At 40.2% G+C, this 21,922-nt stretch overlaps 1 protein-coding gene across 8 annotated transcripts in view; it reads left to right on the plus strand.

Annotated features, from left to right (window-relative positions):
* Positions 1–21,922, plus strand: part of GRIP1 (glutamate receptor interacting protein 1) — a 342,061-nt gene that overhangs the window by 207,857 nt on the left and 112,282 nt on the right. For all 8 annotated transcript variants that reach the window (XM_074827290.1, XM_074827293.1, XM_074827286.1 and 5 more), the window contains exon 2: positions 21,007–21,087. In XM_074827290.1, coding sequence (XP_074683391.1) covers positions 21,007–21,087 — 81 coding nt within the window. The remainder of the gene's footprint in view (positions 1–21,006; positions 21,088–21,922) is intronic.

Below are 21,922 nucleotides of genomic sequence, written 5' to 3' on the forward strand. Positions count from 1 at the left end.
GGTGGTATCGCCTGCCATGGGGGGAAAACAGTGCTTCTGGGTGGCAGCTACAGTTCTAGTTTCAGTAAGCCATAAGCTTGATCTCTTGCATGGGCTTATGTGGCTGCACACATTAAAAAAACCCCATAATCTCCAAATAGCATCAAATGCAGCAATCCAGATGAAACATGGGTCACTATGTAGCTGTACTTTGTTCTGCATGGGGTCTTCTCTTTCGATGTAGTTCAAGATCTCTCTCCTGTTTGAAGCCCTTCTGGGAGGACACATGTAATTGCCTGCAGGATCATTTCTCCTTCTTGCTGACTGTTCCCAGCAGCCGTGTCTGACAGCGGGGAAATGCTCCGTGACAAGCAGAGCCAGGCCAGTGCTGGCCATCAGGCTGTGGTGAATTGAACCTAGATTAACTGAACTTGTTCCTGCAAGAGCTGGAAATGATCACAGGTTGCACTACATGAAGATCTTCACATAAAATTTAATTTCTTCAGAGTAGCTTTCCTTTGATAAGTTCTTTGTAAACTCAAATTATGTGATAAATACTTGATAAACTCCAAAAATATATTTTACAGAAATCAAACTATTTTCCTTGCACAATATTGTTGAAGAAACAAAAGAGAGTAACTGTTGTTTAGTAAAAGCCTAGTGACAGGTCAGATGATAAACCATTTTGGGGGCATTTCTGAGGCCAACTAAAGTGAAGATGGATTTTAGCTTTATTGCTTCTTTTTTAAGTGTAGTGTGTCATAACTGGAATTAAGTATGTAGTCCTTTCCTAGGGAAAAATATGGATTTGAACTGTGAGCATAGCTCTATAGACTTTTTTATTATTTAAATGCTTTGGTTTCATGTTTATTTGGCTTTTATGCCAGTATTGATACCACAATTTATTTCCTGATTTTAGCCAGTTCATATAGAATGTTTTCAAAAAGCTAAATCCCCGAACCCACAAATCTTACTGTTCACTGAGTAGCTAATATGAATGTTTTCTGTTTTGTGTATGATCTCACTGAATTTAGATTGTAATGTTAAAGGTGATCTTTAGCAAAATTCTATAGCTAGAACTTGAGAGAAGCAGCTGTTATATTTAAAATTAGCACATAAAGTGTCATTAAAATAATGATAGAGATTCACAGAGTTGCATTCTAAGTGCTAATCATCTTATCTTGTGGATGGGTTGACTGCTGTGCCTTACTCCATGGTGCTTCATGGGTTTGGACGATTGGCCTAAATTAATCGGTAGAAGGATGGAGGTGGTAGAAATAGGATCACGGATATGGGTAACGTGTCACATCTGCCAAATATCTGCCTGCTGAACCCATCAGTTAAATTAAAATTTCTTTCTCAATCCTTGATCTTTGCCAGTGTCACTGTTAGGTATAAAGTATTATACTCTGTGGGGTGTTCTGAGAATTTTCGGTGTACTGACTTGAATTGGCAGGGAAAGAAAAAATTACAGTGAACTAGAGATATTATAAGTCATATGGGGAGCTAAAAAACTACTGGGGTTGGGGTTTTTTTGGCAAGCTAAAATAGCAACACAAAGAAATTATGATTGACTGAGATTGTCCAGGGGAGCTGTATTTATAATTATAATCCATGATGGCTCTTCTCTGTTCATTTAGCTGAGATTTCATAAAAGGAGTCAGTCAGCCAAATCACCGCCCATACCTTTACAAATGTGCACTATATCTGCTCACAAATTCATTTTTTTCCATAGTAAGCTAGAAGAGGTTAAAATTTATTTGAGACTGGAGATTAATTGCAAAGAATACATAAATGCTTAGAAAGTCTTTAAATGTTAGAGTAAATAAGGGCAGAGAAGGGAAAATAAGAAATAAAGTTGGGGCTTTTTAAGTGGAAAGCCACTACACTGGTGGCATTTGTCCGTAGCTCACTGTCTATATGCACGAACAGATCGCAGCGTCTTCTCTTTCAGGACTTTGATGCACTTTAATAGATCTCGGTCTATTTTGAAGTGTATTATGAGCACACTTCAGATAAAATCTTTGAAGGGAAGGGATGGTAGCCCACGCATCCGGGATTGTGTGTTTATACCAAAATGCTAGATGATCTTTCATGGCCTTTCTATATCAAAGTGCTGTTATTCTGAAATTGGTATTGTTTTGTATCATAAATCTGTATGTTGGGAGTATTTATTTTTATGAGCTTTATGAGAATAAATGTGACAATATTCTTTTTAAAAGAGACTAAAATGATGAATGTATGACTTTCGGTATCTATTTTTTGATTCTTATAGAGAAATTATGTGTCAGACTTGCACACAGCCATGCTCACTGCAATTTGCTAGTGTATTTGGTGGGAACCTACTACAATAGTGGCCTGTTTTGTCATAGCTGCATTTAGGAACTTAATATTAAATTCCAGGTTTTAGAAATGTATTTAGAAATGACAGAGTATGATTTGTGATAGATTTTTGCATACCTTACGTTATAAAACATGATACAACATAGCCCCACAGAAAAATGTATTAATGGTGGCTACATGTCTTGAATTCCACAATGCGCTTAAGAGAGCAAAAAGCCATGCATGTGCCTGAATATTTGCAAAACCAGGGCATGTAATCCCACTTCAGGAAAGCAGCACAAATCAGGAGAGCATCCAACCCATGTTTGACTGTAAAACATGCTACTGACTTTAAAATCCCACTGCCTTTTCATTGGGCTTTAATAGTCACAAATGATCCCTTAAATTGACATACTTTTCAGAGCAGGTGCTTAAAGAAAAATATTGCTTTTACTATCGGTATAGTAGCCAATCTGACTGAACTGAAGATACTGTCCTGGATATGTCAATGAATAGAGTAATCCCTTTGTGTTTAACTTACTTGTTTTAACTTCTGATGTACTTTGAATAAATCTGTTAGAGAAGCATAATGGGAATATCTTATTCTTCATCATCATTTTTATTGAAAAGAACATCATGAAATAACTTACATTGTTTGTATGAAATATTACATGTATATGGATCTTGGCATGAACTTAGGGAATAGACACTGTTTGATCTCTGTAGTCATTCAACTTTTAATTAACTTTTTACATGCAAGTCTCAATAGACTCTTATTTTATACTGGAAACAATGAGTGCAATCCTGAGGCTAATCCAATACCTCAAAAAATCATGCTAGAGAGGAAAAATTATAAAAAACAGTGGTGGTTAAAGAAATAATTTCTGTGCCAAGACTTTATGTTCACTTTGTTTTGTCTTTAGGTTGTCATTGACACTTTTATATTTTTTTATTCCATCCATATAATGATAGCAGTAACACTGTCATTCTGTCATTCTCTGCTAAGCGAAGTATTAAAGAAAGTATCTGAACCAAAAAGTCCTGCATGGTTGAAAAAGTATTAAGAATTTTGTTTCCTGAACTTCATACTTTCAGTTCCCACTCAGGTTCTTTCAGCTGGTGATGGTGATAGAAAATACATACAGCTCTCGCTAGCTCCCTTATTCATTTGCTTCTAAGAGGGAGGAGTGTTAGCTCAGAAACAGAGGAAACTGCTTGGGAATGGAAAGCAGCAAAGAGTTAATTCTTGCTGTGATACTGATGTCTTAGTGTCTCTTGCCAAATCAGCTTCTCCAGTGGTTTCTAATTTGGCCTTTTGCTATTAGGAGTAGAAACTCAAAGCCAAGGACTTTTAACTTCTGTGTGATTGCAAATCAGGTTGCTTCAGTTCTACTGTGTAATTAGCAAAGGAAATGCAGCTTGTTAGGGGAGCTTGGGAGGGGATCGAGAAGGACTTGAGAAGTGGGATTAGTCTCTTCCCATTCATTGCTCTATACTGTTCCTTCCTTTCTTTTCCCTCTGCAACCTGATTTAGTTTTGTTTTCCTCTTCTTTCCCTCTTCCTTAGCTGACACACAGCATCCTATGCATTGCATATATTTATTCTCTATTATGTCTTCTGTCAGACCTCATGTCCTTTTTTATTCCTTCTATTCTGCATACGCTGTTAAAAAGTAACACCCCTATGAAGGGAAGGAGTGTGGACACAAGGAAGGAGGCAGAATGAATGCTGCTGTGGAACATGCAAAAGCACAGCTCTGTTATTCACCATCCCTTGCCTCTAATCTGACTTTATACAGGAGTGTGAGGTGTGGGCGCTGCTTTCACAGAGCTGTTCAGTGGAAGCCTCTTTTGATGGAAGGAGCAACAGTATGGATGCAGAAAGCCTAGGGTCAATACCACCAGGTCAGCTGTCCTACAAGGTCAAGGTCAAGTCTACTTGGGATATACTTTGCATGGAAATGGCAGGTGACTGGCAACTTCGAACACCCATAAACCTCGTGGACAACGAGCTTATTATTATTTATTCTCTTAAGGCAAGAAGAGAGGAATAGTAATGGAATTTTTGTGGAGTATAGGAGACAAGGGGAACGTGTTAGCAAGATGTTCTATAAGACTCACAAAGAATAATTTAAGCTAGTTCTGTATTATGCATAGTGAAAGGCAGTTCTTTCTGCTGGAAGACCTCTTTTGGTGTGTTTTAATGTGTTTATTTTTCAAAGTGACTGATGGAAACCCAGGTTATTTTTAAAGTAAATCTGCCTAGACTTTTAACTTCTAGTAAGCAGTCTCCCTTGCCACTGCCCGCTCCCCCCCCCCCCCCCAAAAAGACTTTTGGACCAGACAGGTTCTACTTAATTTATTTATTGCAAACTCTGCAAGGGCTTCTTGAGTCCCTAGGAGATCCCCCTTCTATTCAGTGCTCATGCACCACGTTCACCAGAGATTATTGTTACCAGCCTTTGCTATCTGCTTTCTTCTGTCCACTGCACCCTGCCCTGCCGATGCATCCTTCCATCCTCCTTCATGCTCATGCACTCCTGTAACAGAAGCAAGGTTCCCTTCCTCCAGGGGACTGTACCTTCTCTACATGCTGTCTTCTCAAAGGATGCACCAGGGAAGCACATTGAACAGGCACTGTCCATCCAGAGGAGTTAACAAGACTTTTTCTGTAGTCAGTAGTTGTTGCCCTAACTCCTGTTAGGAAATGTTTTCAGAACCATTTACATTTCTAGCCAGCCAAACCCAATGCATATCTTCGAGCCTTTATAAGACCTGGAAGGCAGAATGTGTTGGCTGTGTAGTGCAGAAACCTGCTTTTCTCAGGCTCTTGGGGAAGCCCGGTGCAGCTGACTGTGCCTGTTAGTCTTACTGGCTTTATTCTTCTTCGTTTAGATACTTAGTAGTGTTGCACACCTTTATAGATACATTTCATAATTAGACTGCAGTACAGAGTAAAGATATCTTTTTTTTCTTGGGGACCTTTCAAGAGATATGGCACAGCAGTCTGTGATCTTTCAGGGCTTGACAGACAGCAGGTGAAAAGCTACTGCCTTAACCAGCAGTTTTAACGGGTCTCAGTGGCTTGCTTTGCTGTTCTTGCAGCCTTAATGAGTGTGTTCAACTCTGACTCTGCAGCAAAGTGCTTGCTTTGTGCAATACAGAAATCATAGCTTGGAATCATTGGCATTTTTTTTAAATACCAGTTATTTCTTGAAATACCTTAAAGATCAAACTTTTGCTATCATTCATCAGACATCTTGCCCTAGTTAGTGATCTAGGTCCTGTTCTCTGTGTTTTCTTGTTGATTTGGTCAATAACATTCTAGCTGTGCCTGCAGTTGTATCTTCTGGTTATAGGGGTAGTGATGCAACCCATACGGATGCTTCCTGACATGCTTAATAAGATATTTTTTATCTGGATTTCAAAGCTACAGCAAGTAGTTGAAAGCATTTTGCTCTGTTCTTGCTTAAGAATTACAGTTTTAATATTTTCTTCATTTCTTATCTTGAATGTTTCTCCCTTCCTTCCCACTGGCAGTTTACATTAATATGTACTGTATTCTGCACCAGGCTCTCCTTTTAAAGACTTCAGATAATGAAGATATAGCGTATTTGTGAAATAATGATATGGCCTATTTGGCTTAACTTTCTTTTTTCAGGAGTTTACTACAGATGTATTTCATTGATTGCATAGTGTGCAGATGTTAATATATTTAGCACTTGTTTAGGTCTTAAGTCTTACACACCGCGTCTTATTAATTGCCTGTATTCTATTCTGGCTCCTAAAATCAGCTCGGTTTCCCTCACTCCTTCATTATAAAGACCTGGACAGGACACAGACTGGCCATGATAGAGTGATCTGGCCTCTGGTGTTCATCATGCTGTTGGTCTGCCAAAACTGGAGCTTGTTTGACCTTCAGAACATGGCAAATCCGGATGGTTTGTTTGAGCTTCTGCCTTAAACGCCGTGTTTCAGCAGAGCCCTTGATCTGATATTGTGTCATGTTGGTTCAAGCTATTTTTAATGTGTGAGATTACCTGTTATTTTTAATTACTTTCTGCTGTCTGTTTTGAAATTATTTTATGAATCGAATAAACCTGTCATTAAAATTAAGCACATGTGCATGCATGCACACACAGAGTATTATGATGGATCTGAAAGTACTGGCAATACACTGGTAATACAGAGAAAGATTTAATAATTACCTCACCTTTACTGTAGCTTTTGGATGAAAAGTTTAAGTAGAATTTTCACACTATGAAAAAACAAAATCCTTGTTTATTTTTGCTGCAGTTGTGGTAGGCGATAGGTTGATGCTGTCGTCGTTTCTAGGAGCTTCAGAGCCAAAGATGTTGTAAATATGCAGCTGTGACTTCCTGAAGTAGAAGGAGTCCTGGTTAAAAAGCTTGAGGGACTGGTGCATGAAAAGATTAAAAATTATTTGCCTGCCTTCTTGAAGGTTATGGGGGTATAATTTTTCATGTATGTCACACATCCATCTGTATCTGTTTCTTTATCGTTGTATTTTCCACAGGATTACAAAAAGCTGATTCAGACATGGGCTAAGTTGCATGTAGACAAAGATGTGGGCAAGCGGTTCTAATAACTACCATTTTACAGAATTTGTGGAATACTGCTTGCTCTAAATAAGCTTTGAGATTAAAAAGGACTCAGGAGGCACTGGCAAATAGAGTATTTGACAGGTTAAAAGGCTTTCCTTAAATAACCGGCTGTGTGGATAGATGCTGTCTTGAGCACAGAAGGTGGCCTAGGCTTTATTTGAGCTTTAAGTAAAACAAGTATGTATATATTGTTTTGTCAACTTGACATCTTTTCTGTTACTATGCTTTGTTCCTACTCTTAAAAGCACACAGCGCTTTATTTAAAAAGACTCTTACTCTGCACTGTGTTCAGACTTGTCCAAAGCTTCCAAAAACAGTGAAGTTTTGCTGACAGCTGACCTCAGTCGAAGTTATTGCAGTCTTTGTGGATATATAGAGTAAACTCTTCCAGGGTAGGGGCTGAAAGTAGGAGAATATTTCACAAGGGCATGAGGAAGGTGCTAGGTTTATAGTCTGACTCCTGAAAGAAGTGCATTCTGAAAGATCAGTTTTTCACTGCCAATTTGGACTACTGTGCATCCTTTGGACTATAAATAAGTGCGGCAATCCCACTGGTGTGCCAATATAAATATGCTAGTACCGGTATAATGTTTATGCGCTCCTAGTGACAGTGTTAGAATTATTTTATGAATCAAATAAATAAAGCTTGTTAGTGGCATTAAAAAGGATAATTTTAATGCTGTGAGTTTATACAACATATTACTAAGATGCAAAAGTATGCTTTACTCTTGATGTTGTCCACGCTGGAGTTACACTTGTGCAAATTTTTGGTTTAAAGAAACCAAATGGATTCTTCACCAGATGGATATCCTAGTGCTTCAGTGACAAGATCAGCCAGTCTTTGTGGTAAGTCATGCCCAGTAAGAAGAACTGGTAGGATTCTAGCCTAAAGCAGTAAGCACAGTAATCTGTGTGATTTCTGGAATGAACAGTACACAAAAGATATTTTTTATAAGATCTTATGAAAAGGGGAAGAATGTTATTAGGAGTAATAGAATGACAGTTAAAGCAAGGAAAGAAAATTGTAGACTGATGGAGGGAACTGTTTTCCAGCTGTGAGATCTGATGCCATCCCGTGGAGTAGTCTCCAAAGGAAAGCAGTGGAGATGTCATCACTAAGAGACACTTACAGACACAAGTAGGCTGAAAAATACATTATATAATTTACTGCAAATAGCATTAGTACAACACTGGAATAGAGGCAGGATAACTAACCTCATGAAAAAATTACCATTCCTAACTTCTTGTCTTTGAATGTAGTGTTGTGACTGCTTATTCTTACCTTCCTTGAAGCAAACTAAACTCCTGTTTTATAAACAGTTTTAACGTATTTTACTTAGTTTTTATGCAACTTGAGTGACAGTCTCACTGTCTCAGCTATTAACCTTTACCATTGCCTTCTCCCAGCACACATCTGCTAGCTTCTGTTCTCCCTGACATGCAATAGAGAAGTTCCTAGTTGACATCCTCTCTTCCCCTAATCCCTGTCAATTGTAATTCCAGCAGCCTGGGCAGATGTTCCTGATCTGCTCTGCGTTACGGTCTGCACTGGTAACGGTGGTAGGTGTTTTCCTTGTGAGTACTCCTAGAAGATCATTATTCATATACTTTTTTTAAAAAAAATATATATATACTGATGGGAAGGGCGAATATATAATTTTATTTCCCTCAATGAAAAAATCAGAAAGTTTTAAAAGAATCTAACAGCAGTTTCAATATCACTTACACTTTTTAATTTTCAAGCAGTCAGACTGCAGGTAAAACCTCCACCAAGGTTGGGCTGAGAAAGCACAGGAACAGTTGATGCACAAGAAAGCTGTTAAGATCTGCTGGTACAGTGGAGGTGCCATGCAGTATATACACAGCTCAAACGACCAGTATGTACTTCTACTGTTGCATTTTAACCAGATATGTAATAGCAGATCATACCACATGTTGTCTTTTGTTAATATACAGTGAAATGCTGCCTGCCAGGAAGCCGATTGCCTTTTGTCCCGAGAAGGCACAGTGGTGGGCAGCCACAGCAGTCAGCAGCATGGTGGCTTAGCTTGAGGGCATCGTCCAGGAGCCACGGGATATGGCTTGGCCCTTTTTACCCTAATCAGCTATCACTGTCTTCCCAGCCCAGCAAAATCCCATCTGGAAGGGGTAGCTGAACCAAGGGTAGAGAATAAAAGGTAATATTAAGGTCATTAATGTATTTTTAAAGTAAATACCTGTTCATAAAAGTGTTTTTCCATGAGGTGTGACTTTAATGCCATCTGGTTTTCTGGCCCTTGGCCACTGCCTTGGCTCAGGTCTCAATTCCCTTCTCCAGGAACCTTGTTAGAACTTTTATCATCTTCTTGACATTGGTGTTCCTCTGTCAAGTTTGGCTCAAATATTCTTGAGGGATGCTGATTTAGCATTTACCAACATTAAACAATGTAACTGAATCTCTTAATTATTAGAACTTCATAAAGAAAACAGTTACTGATTTTTTTTTTCTTTCCTAAAAGCTTATGTATGGCCCCTTCACACAATGCCAGCATGCGGCAGTACATCAGAGTGATGTGATGTTCCTAAACACATGCAGGGAGGACAAAAAAACCTTCTTGTGGACTAAGATGCAACTCTTAACAAACCATGGGTGTTCAGAACAAAAACTGTAGCTTGAACATTTAGAAATGTTTCCTCTCAGTGAGATCTGTGCCACTTAGGAATTTCCTTTTAAATGAAAAGGTTTATAGCCCCATCCTGTAGAATAAGGTTTTTTGCAGAAGTTATATATACAGAAAAATCCCAAACTGTCTCATAGAGAAAAATAAATTACATCCTCAGTTTCTCTGAGCTTTTTCACTGTCCCAGCTTCTTCAGTTTCTAGCTGCTCTGATTAAGCCTTACGCATTTCACTTACATGATGCCTGTATTATTTCCAGAAACAATAAACAGAAGCTCAAGACAATAAACAGAAGCTCAAAACAACAGAGTGAAACTCACTTTCAGTCCTAAAATTATGTAATGTTTCAGTAATGATTCTGGTCTACAGCATTTGGGTTTAATCCCTTAACAAATGCTTGATGCTGTGTAAACAAAAAGACATATTTATCAGATTTGAAGTAGTTTGTGGTTGGGGTATTATTTAAAGAGGATTACTTCTTTATCAGCTAATCCACTGAAGTGAATATCACCATATGCTAACATCTCTCAAGACATGTTTTCAGCTTCCTGCAGATCCTGCATGGTTTAGATGGTCTTGGAAAGTTCTGAATTTTCCTGAGCAAAATAGCTTTGGGAGGAGATCAGCATACTTAGCCATTTAGGAAACCAAGAATTTCCATTCAGGTGCCTAAGCACGGGCTTAGGAAATTAACTTTGGACAAGCAAACTTGGAGGATATTCAGATCATTTTTCAAACAGTCAAGCTTGCTGAGGTATTGTAAATATCAATAGGAAATGGATTCATGGTTATGCATAATTACAATGCCCTACTTCTCTTGCTTCTAGATTAAAACTGAGCTGCTACTGTAATAAGTAACCATATAATTCAGAAAAAAGAGAATTAAATTTACATAAAGTATAATAAAATTGAATAAATTTTCACTTTAGAGAGACAACACAGTTATTCATTGGGTGCTATAACTGTTAAAATTAAGTTTCTAAGAAAACCAGAGGACACGTCTGCTAAATATGGGAAAGAAAATTACCAGAGGAGCTATTCTAACTCTTCCTTCTCGTAATTCTTCCATGTCACACACACCAACAAATGTTAGTTATGGAAGCATTTGAAACCCTATGTTTTCTTAATAAAGACTGCTGGAGAACACTGAGCACAGTTTGATAAGAAAGGATTAAGATTAAATACGTTCATATTTGTCCTACTTGGAGCCTAGTTCATTAATGACTACTTTACATGCAGCTCTTAGGAAATTTTAGATATTTCTAAGCACTACTTCAAACAGCAGCATTGCCATTTCAAAAATGAAGGCTCATTGGAAGTGATTGAAGCCATAGCTCTAAAAGGAACTTGAAAAACTGTTAGTCCTCTGCACCAGCAGGAGAAATTAATGCTTTCTTTCATGGTTGGAGCTCCCATAACAAGTCTGAAAGAGTTAGCATATGGGCAAAGCAAATTGTTGGTGTTTTGTTGTTTCATGAAGCATATACATTCAAAATCTGTACATTATACATCTGCTGAAAGAACTTAGCCAATTTGTGTCTTTTTTCAACTGTTTATAGTCCATTATGCTCTGACACAGCTGTGGTGACATTGTGGTAACCATGCATGTTCTAGGATGTTAATTTTTCACTAGACTTTTGCATTATTTAAAAGCAAATTTTTTAAAAACATCCTCCTTTCCCAGGAAAAATACATTCTCTGGGGTTGAATTTTTTCATTATTGTTGTCATAACAGTTACTAAGGCTAAAAGTTACACCAGGCTAAAAACACTTGTGCCAAATCTCCCATCAACAGCCAAAGTAAAATTCCCACTATTCACTGCTTCCCAGCAAATTTAAATGTGGTTTATAGATTCAAGTGTATTCAATAATTCAGTTATAAAACTTACCAGAGTTTTAGAACTTCCATTTACCTTTATAAGCTTTAGTTATTAAAAAAAAAAAAAAAGTCTGGATAGTATCATTCTTGCTATGATTCATTTACAGCTGTTATACCTGTTATAGCTGTTATAGATCTACTCATTGTAACTGCTACTGGTTAGATTAATCGGGGTATTGCATAAATATTCAGTTATTTAGTCAGTTCTCATTCAGAATTATTTGGTCTTTAAGTTCAGGGAGAAAGATTTGTCCACTATCTTTAACAGAAGTCCTCTCAGCTGGAAGCTGTAAGGCAGTGTGATAACGAAGCTTCAACTCCCTCTCGGTATTTTTTTTTTACCTTCCCGGTATTTTTTTCCCTTCCCATTGCTGTAGATCAACCTGAAGATTACATTTTCCAGAATATGTAGCAGTTCAAAGAAAATGATTATGCGCGTTTACCAGGAACAAAGAACTGTAATTGAGATGAGCTTACATGGGATCAGGGGCATTTTTCTAGAGTGGTCCTGATGACTTTGCAGTGGCTGGGCTGCTCACAGGGGTACAGAGGGGATCTTGAGTTCAGATTCCCTCTTCTGCCTGATGCAGTGCAGGGCCTGGAATTGATTGTAGAGGAGATAGCTTTAATCTGTTTTATTTTGTATGACATACCTAAAACATTGATCAGAGTGAGCAAGCAAGACTGAATGATTGTGTAGCTGGGAGTTTGCATACTCATCTATGAATGTGAGACCGGGGTTTGCGTCCAGTAGATATTTCTGCTTTCTTACGGAATGGAAGATCTTTAACAGAAAGGTCTGAGTTTAGAAGAGAGTACGTTTCTGCAGGAATGGTCCTAAAAGTTGTACTGAGACTCTGTGTAAGCCTTCCTCAACTTCAGAGCTTCTGTAAACCACAGATAACGGTGGATACGTGTTTATTTTTTCTGTGAAAGCCTCCATCTACAAGCTGCAGTGATAACTGAGAATGCTGTAGCTCAGAATTTACCAACCATCACTGTGTGGTGGTTTGACCTTGACTAAATGCCAGGTACCCATCAAGTCGCTCTATCACTTCCCCCCCCTTCCCCTTTTTTTCTCAACGGGGCAAAAAGGGGAAAGAAAATAAGATAGGAAAAAAACCCAACCCTTGTGGGTAAAACAAAAGCAGTTTTAATATAAGCAAAGCGAAGCAAAGGTCCGTGCGCGGAAGCAAAAAAAAGAAAACAGATTTATTCTCTACTTCCCATTAACAGGCGATGTCGGGCCTTCTCAGGAAGCAGGGCTCCAATACGCGTAGCGGTTGCCTCGGAGGACCAAGGGTGACCCCACCCCCTTCCTCCTTTCTCCCAGCTTTATACTGAGCAGACGTCACATGGTATGGAATATCCCTTTGGTCAGTTCGGGTCAGCTGTCCTGGTTGTGTCCCCTCCCAAGATCTTGCCCACCCCGTCCCACTGTGGGGGGGGGGAAATGTCGGAAAGAGCCTTGGTGCTGTGTAAGCACTACTCAGCAGTAGCCACAACACCAGGGTGCTATCAACACCCTGCCAGCTCCCAGCATAAAACACAGCACCATGAGGGCTGCTACAGGGGAAAACCAATTCCGGCTCAGCCAGACCCAGTACACACTGGTATGATACTGTGCTGAAAATTATGCTACATTTTTAGATAATGCTGAGCTTTATGCCATTTAAAGATAAAATTCAGGATAAGTTTCTGATATAGGAAGTATGAAAACCTATGGTATTTTGTGCTGTACTGGCAAGTTACATAAAAATCTGTTGCTTTTAGTGACAAATATTCTTCATTATGAAGTTACGGATTGGCAAATTTCTGTGAATGGGATGTTACAGATCTAGGAATGCCTGAAGTAATAACTGTAGTAATAACTGTGACCTTGGTGCTTTTGAATTTTGAGAAACTAATCTTGGGGATGGTCTTCTCTCTGCTGTAATCATCCCCTTGAAAACTACTTGTGTTGTCAACCTCTACCTCTGTACAGGTATGTGATTTTCTATTAGTTGGAGGTGCATGCTATCTCAAACAGTGTAAGCAACAACATGTGCAGTCAATCTTACTCCTCCTGTACACTGAGACAACTGGAGGTCTAGCCACCTGAAGATGTCATGTGCTTCCTTGTGGCATCTTAGGACTCAAGTTAGTTGGAGATACTTCACAGCGGGGAATGTTTGAGGAACATCTCAGATTTCACTTGCTTGGGTTCTGAAGTCTACTTAGGAGATACAGGGTCAAACTCTTAAGAGGTTTAAATTCAGTTGTCCCTTGGCCAAAGAATGGCTTATCATCATGAGGCATAAGTAAGCTGTTGATGAATGAAAAACTGAAAGATGGAAGCTCACTATTCTCCCTCATAATGCTTTCACATTTACTGTCAAAAAAAAATTAATATAGCTTCCAAGCTTTTCAATATTAAAAAATTCCCCTGCTTTTGAAATTCCTCACTTACAAATTTGGTGCCATGTTATTCCCCCTACTCCCAGAGGAATGCAGGCTTTGCAGAAGAGAAGCATGTACGAGTGGTGACGTAGAGCTGAGAACAAGTTGTTGTGTGGGAGAGACAAGATACGACAGTGAAGGATCATCACGTTTCCTCTCTATGTGGAAGAGCCAAAGTGGCAGCCACTGAGTTGTTCAGTAGCTGTTCCCAGTGGGGTGGGAAGAGGCTTCCCCTTCACATCTGACAGGATGTAGTTGTGCTTAGTCGCCTTCTGGGGCCACCTGGTGCTGCACAGAATTTGGACATGTTTACTGGGTTCAGTAGTTATAACCTGGATGTGCGGCAGCAGCAGTGAAGGAAACATCCTCTAACCTGTTGTGAAGACTTGAAGGAGGGAGTCCTTTTAGGCTTTATCACATTTGTAAACAACATCCTTGGGTCAATAGCTTTCACAGCCAACCTCGAGAGACACGCAAATGGTTCAGTTGCCATAAACCGCCTGATATGTTGAATGCCTAGACTTGACTGTTGATGAAATATCTTCCGACTTTCCTTTTATTCCCTGTTATGTGTCCCCATTGGTATCCTTCAAAGGGTGTTAAATGGAATACAAAAAATACCTAAAGATTTAATATAGTACAGTACCAAGCACTTTATATATATACATTGTCCAGTGTATAATCTTTGTAGGGTTACATTACTGTTGGTTTGTTACAGTGCGCAGAGCCCTTAGTCTTGGACAGAGGTCCCCCCTGTATAGTAAGAGCAATGTAGAATGATATAAAAGGGTCACAGCATGGTACCTGTCTCAAAGAATGAATCAATTCATGTCATTACAGGATAGAGATGCCACCAGGTTAATAATAGGCAGGAAAGTGCAAAAAGCTGTTTATCTGCCTCACAGTCAATAGCTAAGGCAATAAGCCTACAGTAATAGCTGTAACAGAATCACAGAATCATCTAGGTTGGAAAAGACCTTGAAGATCATCTAGTCCAACCATTAACCTAACACTGACCATTCTTAATTACACCATATCCCTAAGTGCTACGTCAGCCCAACTCTTAAACACCTCCAGGGATGGGGACTCCACCACTGCCCTGGGCAGACCATTCCAACGCCTAACAACCCATTCTGTAAAGAAATGCTTCCTAATATCCAGTCCAAACCTTCCCTGGCGCAACTTGAGGCCATTCCCTCTTGTCCTATCGCTTGTTACTTGGTTAAAGAGACTCATCCCCAGCTCTCTGCAACCTCCCTTCAGGTAGTTGTAGAGGGCGATGAGATCTCCCCTCAGCCTCCTCTTCTCCAGACTAAAGTTCCCTCAGCTGCTCCTCGTACGACATGTGCTCCAGACCCTTCACCAGCTTCATTGCCCTTCTCTGGACACACTCGAGTAATTCAATGTCCTTTTTGTAGTGAGGGGCCCAAAACTGAACACAGTAATCGAGGTGCGGCCTCACCAGTGCCGAGTACAGGGGTAAGATCACTTCCCTGTCCCTGCTGGCCACGCTATTTCTGACACAAGCCAGGATGCCATTGGCCTTCTTGGCCACCTGGGCACACTGCTGGCTCATGTTCAGCCGGCTGTCAATCAACACCCCCAGGTCCCTCTCTGACTGGCAGCTCTCCAGCCACTCCTCCCCAAGCCTGTAGCGCTGCTGGGGGTTGTTGTGGCCCAAGTGCAGCACCCGGCATTTGGCCTTATTGAAACTCCTACAGTTGGCCTGAGCCCATCACTCCAGCCTGTCCAGATCTCTCTGCAGAGCCTCCCTACCCTCGAGCAGATCAACACTCCCACCCAACTTGGTGTCATCTGCAAATTTACTGAGGGTGCACTCGATCCCCTCGTCTAGATCATCAATAAAGATGTTAAACAGGAGTGGCCCCAAAACCGAGCCCTGGGGGACACCACTCGTGACCGGCTGCCAACTGGATTTAACTCCGTTCACCACAACTCTTTGGGCCCGGCCATCCAGCCATTTTTTTACCCAGCAAAGCGTGTGCCCATCCAAGCCTCGAGCAGCCAGTTTCACCAGGAGAATGCTGTGGGAAACGGTGTCAAAGGCCTTACTAAAGTCAAGGTAGACAACATCCCCAGCCTTTCCCTCATCCAGTAAGCAGGTCGCCCTGTCATAGAAGGAGATCAGGTTTGTCAAGCAGGACCTGCCTTTCATAAACCCATACTGACTGGGCCTCATCATCTGGTTGTCCCACATGTGTTGTGTGATGGTACTCAGGATGAGCTGCTCCATCAGCTTCTCGGGCACCGAAGTCAAGCTGACAGGCCTGTAATTTCCCGGATCATCCTTCCGACCCTTCTTATAGATGGGCGTCACATTGGCCAATTTCCAATCTGTCGGGACCTCCCTGGTCAGCCAGGACTTCTGGTAAATGATGGAAAGCGGCTTGGCAAGCACCCCAGCCAGCTCCTTCAGCACCCTCGGGTGTATCCCGTCCAGTCTCATAGACCTGTGTGTGTCTATGTGATGCAGTAGGTCACTCCTGGAATGCGGGGGGGTCATTCTCCCATTCTGTCTTCTGGCTGAGGAGGCTGGATTCCCTCAGTACAACTAGTCTTGTCATTAAAGACTCAGGCAAAGGCAGCATTAAGCACCTCAGCCTTTTCCTCATCACTTGTTACCATGTTTCCTCCTGTGTCTAGCAGGGGATGGAGGCTCTCCCTGGTCTTTCTTTTGCTGTTGACGTACTTATAGAAATATATCTTGTTGTCCTTGATTGCTGAAGCCAGATTAATTTCTAGCTGGGCTTTAGACCTCCTGATTTCCACCCTGCATAGCCTCACAGCGACTTTGTAATCATTGTGAGTGACTAGCCCCTTCTTCCAGAGGCCGTAAACTCTCCTTTTCTCCCTGAGTTGCAGCCAAAGCTCCCTGTTCAGCCAGGGTGGCATTCTCTGACTCTGGCTTCTCTTACAGCACCTGGGGACAGCCTGCTCCTGTGCCATTAAGACTTTCTTCTTAAAGAGTGTCCAGCCTTCCTGGACCCTTATACCCTCAGGACTGTCTCCCAAGGGATTCTGTCAAGCAGGTGCCTAAAGAAGTCAAAGTCAGCCCTTGCTTGTCCACTTGATCATTATCTTTGCAGTCTTTAATTCGAAGAATTGTGTGCAGAGGTTGTAAAGGATGGTACATGAGCTACTGTTACTGGTATTTGGGGCTGTTGCTTTCATGAGGACAAGCAAAAGGAGAGAACAGGAAGATCATTTTGCTTTGCTAGCTAAGAATCTCAGTAATCTGCAAGATGTTCCCTCTGAGATTATCACTGTCTTCTGCCAGGAAGGAGGTGAATTAACACAGTGAGCATCTTGTTCACTACCACACATTGGCAACTACAAACAATATGCAGGGTATGATTTGGGAGGGGGGAAATGACCCCCACCTACTAACAGCATAAGAGGGTTTGTTTCCTGTAGTCACGGAGTGAAGAGATCTGCTGGCATAGCAGTCACCTAAATATGACCTACTGACTTGTTAAAGTTGTTTACCGTGGACTGTCTAATCTCTTAGCCAGAGGAAATTACAAGAAAGGAAGAAAAAAAAAAAAAAAAAAAAAAAAGAACCAGTGATGTAATTACTGCCGCTCCCAGAGTGTACCTGCATCGCGGCGCTAGTCCCACTGTAGCGACCGTGGCACCAGCAGTGCAATTCCCCCTGACGTGGCCGGGAGCTGGGGCACTGCACGGCAGGTTTCCAGCCGTGTGTCTGCCTGTTTCAGGTGAAAGCGTTTCCGTGCTCAGGGGTGATGCAGGTCAGTTTGTGAATTCTTCAGAGACTATGGCTCACTCCCTGCTGATGATTTGATTGTATTAGTATCAGGGGTGTAGCTAGGTGAGATATATGCTTCTGAGTGTAGCCTGTTTCTCCCTCTGCTTTGTATGTGTGGCTTCTTAAATATGTCGCAACTTGGGGTTGGTTGTTGGCTTGCTGAGTTGGGTTTCATCTCCATGAAATCTATCTGTGCTGTAGAGGGGGAAGCTGGTAATATAAAACACTCGGATAAATCCCTCTAGGTACTGCTATCATGAGGTGTTTTTCCATGTTTTAAGACCCTCCCTGCTAACTATAGAGCGGATGGAGACATCAGTAAATTATAATTTGTTAATAAATTCTTGTGGCCACATACACAACTTTGCTAACACATACAAACGGGTTTTTCCCCTTTTGAGAGCATGAATGGTGTATGACATTTCAGGGCTATCTGGGCTTCCTTGTCTCTTTAGTTACTCTGTTCTTTAGGATGGCATCTATTTCTGCATCTGTCTGTTCTTTGTATTACTTTTCTGTCTCAAATAAGCATCTCAATAAGGCTGTTAGCATTCTTTCTCCAGTTGGTTATATTTATTTCCCTTTGCTTTTGGGAATCCTTTACACTGATTTCTAGTTATGTTGCAGTGTGATTTTACTGTTAAATGGGCATTGAAAGATAATTCCTTCCTGTCCTGGGAACAGCTTCCCAATCCACTGATGATGCAATGGCTCATTGTTCTTTCCCAATAATAATTGGGTATATTTTGCATTAACAGGGGTTCAAAAGTTTATGAAGCAACTTTTTGGACCTCTTCTTTTTGCTGTGAAAAATCTGTAGACAGATTAAGAAATGTAACACAATTACATGCCTACAGTATCTAACCCATATAAATATCTGTTTCAGTGTTAATATGTTTAAATTAAAATACTAGGTTACTCACATGTGCAACCTCAGTTACCTTTCATATCTGCCAGTTGTTATGTAGAAAATTCTAGACTTTTTGCTCAGGCTCCCTAGGAAGTAATTTGAATGTGCACTCCCCTCCCCTCATTGGTGTCGTTAACCAGAAGGATTTGCAGGCTTGTTCTTTATTCTGAACTCAGGACAACCACAGGCACAGTGCAATATTGGGAAAATCATATTCCATTTGCTCAGTGACAAAGATTCAATGAAAAAGATCTGGTTGTAGAAATTATTCTTTCCTTTTTGCCCGCTCTCCAATCTGATGGAAAAGATTTATATGTAATAACTCTGACTTGGAGAGGACTACTTTGTTCCATAAATTGTTAGATTTTTTCATAGGTAGGGCACACATTCAAATAGGGCCCAAAAGCCATCACCATCCATTGGTTCCTGAGAAATTCTATTATGTTTCCTGCCCACTTTTTAATAGAAAAATGTGTGTCTCACACTATCTACTGTCACATTCAATACCTGCAAATAAGTAATAAGGGATGGGACACATAAGCCACATGTTATTGATGAACTCTCTTTTTTTGGTATTGATATGAGTTAGTAAGGCTGTTCGGAGAGCCTTGTCTTGAGTTTAGCTCAGCAGTGCCTCTTCTATGAAAAAGATAATCCTTCCTTCAGAAGCTCTAGTTCATTCTTATTGTAATTTTTTTCTTTAATAAGGGGATGTGTATTCTGCATATGCAATAATATTAGCTTTTTCACTTTCCTTAAATGGAAGAACAAAGCTTTACATGTCTACCTTTGTCTTAAATTATGTAGCTGGATCTATGTTAATATTTTTTCATGCTTCTATATTTCCTGTAGCTGACAGCTTTATTTTCTTGGAGTTTGTACTAGCATACAGTATAGTCAAGCCTGTTATCTTTCTCCTTGTAACAGTGTAGTCCTAAAGCAATGGGAGTTCATTTTACTGTAGAGAAAACAATTATATTGGCTGTTGAGGTATTTTACCAATATATGTTCTTCATTACTTGCTGCATTTTCATCAAGGTGCATGGCTATAAAACAATATTTTTCCTTTTTCTTTCTAATTCATTGGGGTTTTTTGTACTGCATCCACTTAACAGTAGCAGATTTCACTGCAGAGGTTCTGGTTTTAAAAGCCAACAGCTCTTCTAGCCACTTCTTTCTGAGACCTGGTTTTAAATTAAATTATGGTGGCCAAACCCTATCTCTCTTGTATAAAAATGGACTTTGTCTTTGATACAAGTGTCTAAAGGAGTTTGAGACTTTGCAAGACTTAAATAGTGTAATCAGCAAAGAAGGTTTATAACGTCAAGAGTGTCAGCTGAAAAGAAAAACTGATTCTCCAGAAAATGTTTATGTGGTTCTTGATCTAAGGCTTCTATACCAGATAACATAGTCTTTGATTCCTTTACTCATTGATCTGCATTTAAGTATGTATTCATACACATTCTGTAAACGTATTGGTCCTTCGCATCCTGAAGGAAAATATGCAAATAGAAGGATTTCATAATTCTTTAAAGTGTTTGAGCACTCAACTAAAGGACAAGCAAGACAGAAGCCTAATTTCTTCTGATTCGTTTCTCTTGATTGAAATAATAAAATGCATATTATTTCTTCTCTTTTATACACATTTCTTTCCTGAGCTTATAGCTTGTGCTTTTTAAAGCTACAATATAGTTTATTCCCTACCATCAGTCTGCTCTTAAGAGGGATGTAGAAGTGACTCACTTTCTGCCTAATGCTGCCTTTAATTGATGACTCATCTGCTTATCCGATCATCAGTGGTCTCTTAGGCACTGAGGTTGAGCAGTAGGTGTTCCATGTAGCCCCCTATTTAGATACAGACTGTTACAGTGCTGTTCTTGAGGCATAAATGTGCCTGGCCTATTTGGCCACAGCTTTCTGATGTTTTCCCCAGTCAATCATTACAAGAGAAAAGGAACCACCCAGTGACAGATCCCAAAGCAAAAGGAATGCATCTTTACAGCAGGAATATTCAAAAGCTTCTGGAAGCCTTTCACTCCTGAACAGGGATGGTCCCTCTCTCACTCGAGTCTTTGACATGTGAAGCTTCTTAACATGAGAAAAAGGAAATTTCTATGATTATGTTAAAACCAAAAAGGCCTTTGTATATCAAGTCTGTCATCAAGTAAGCCTTATCTCCGATTTGAGTTTTACCCCATCCTTTTCAGCTCTGCTATTCAGAGCCCTTGTCATCAAGTCTAAACATGACACTGAGCATTGAGTCAGCATTCAGAAATACCCATCCTTGTCTAGCTCACAGCAGCTCTTGTGTTCTCCATTGTTAGTTCACACAGTATTTGGGTAAAAATTATATTGCTTTTAACATTATATTTAACAGTAATTGGAAGTGTTGCTTGTTTCTGTTTAGATGAGAGTCCTTACACAAAGTCTGCAAACCAGGCAAAGGCACCTGATGGAGCACTGTCTGTGAGGAGACAGAGTATTCCAGGTAAGACTTTGCTTTGCTTTTTATAACACCTAACGTGTTCATGAACAGCAAGGTAATACTCACCGAAGTTCAACTAGTTATAAAAAGCAAATTAATTACAGTTACTACCAAGCAACTTTATGAGGAGGGTTCCATGGGAGCTGTAAGGAATTCTCACATTTAGGCTACCTTGAGCTTTTGCTATGAAGAACATCCCTGTGTCTCCGTCTTTTGCAGCAGATTTGAGACATAGATTACAACAACCTTTTCATCAGAGGCTCATGTATTTTCAGTCCTCATGAAATCTGCTCTTTGATATATGGTTTTGATGGTATAGGGAGATTGAGTCATATTTTCCACCGCTGATCGGACAGGCTCAGAAATCTAGTAGAGAAACACTCTGTCAGACTTCTCATCTTCACTTGATTTTCTGCCACACATATGCCCATCCTTGTCTTTTCTGTCATCGCATTGCACAAAGCTGGACCACTGATTAAATGGTTAAAATATGTGATCTTCAAACCTGTGTCTCTTTTAATTACTTCAAACAAGTCTGCAAAATATGCCCACGAAAAGCAAGTTTTATATATATTATGCAGCAATCTAAAGGGTTTTTTACCTCAAGTAAAATTGTAGAGATCTTTTAATGAAAACAAATGAACACTGACAAAGGTTGTGCACAGGCAGAGTAACTGATGTTGCCAGTCTCACCTCAAGCACACTAACCTCTGACTCGAAGGGAAGATGTATTGGAATAGAAATCAGAAACTGTAAGGTCATGTCACCCACCTTCTAATGACTAATGTTAATATTCTCTGCACTCCATGGCCTTATTATTGAACAAAGTCATACAACC

Source organism: Strix aluco, chromosome 5 (genome assembly GCF_031877795.1).
Source record: "Strix aluco isolate bStrAlu1 chromosome 5, bStrAlu1.hap1, whole genome shotgun sequence".
Lineage (NCBI taxonomy): Eukaryota > Metazoa > Chordata > Aves > Strigiformes > Strigidae > Strix > Strix aluco.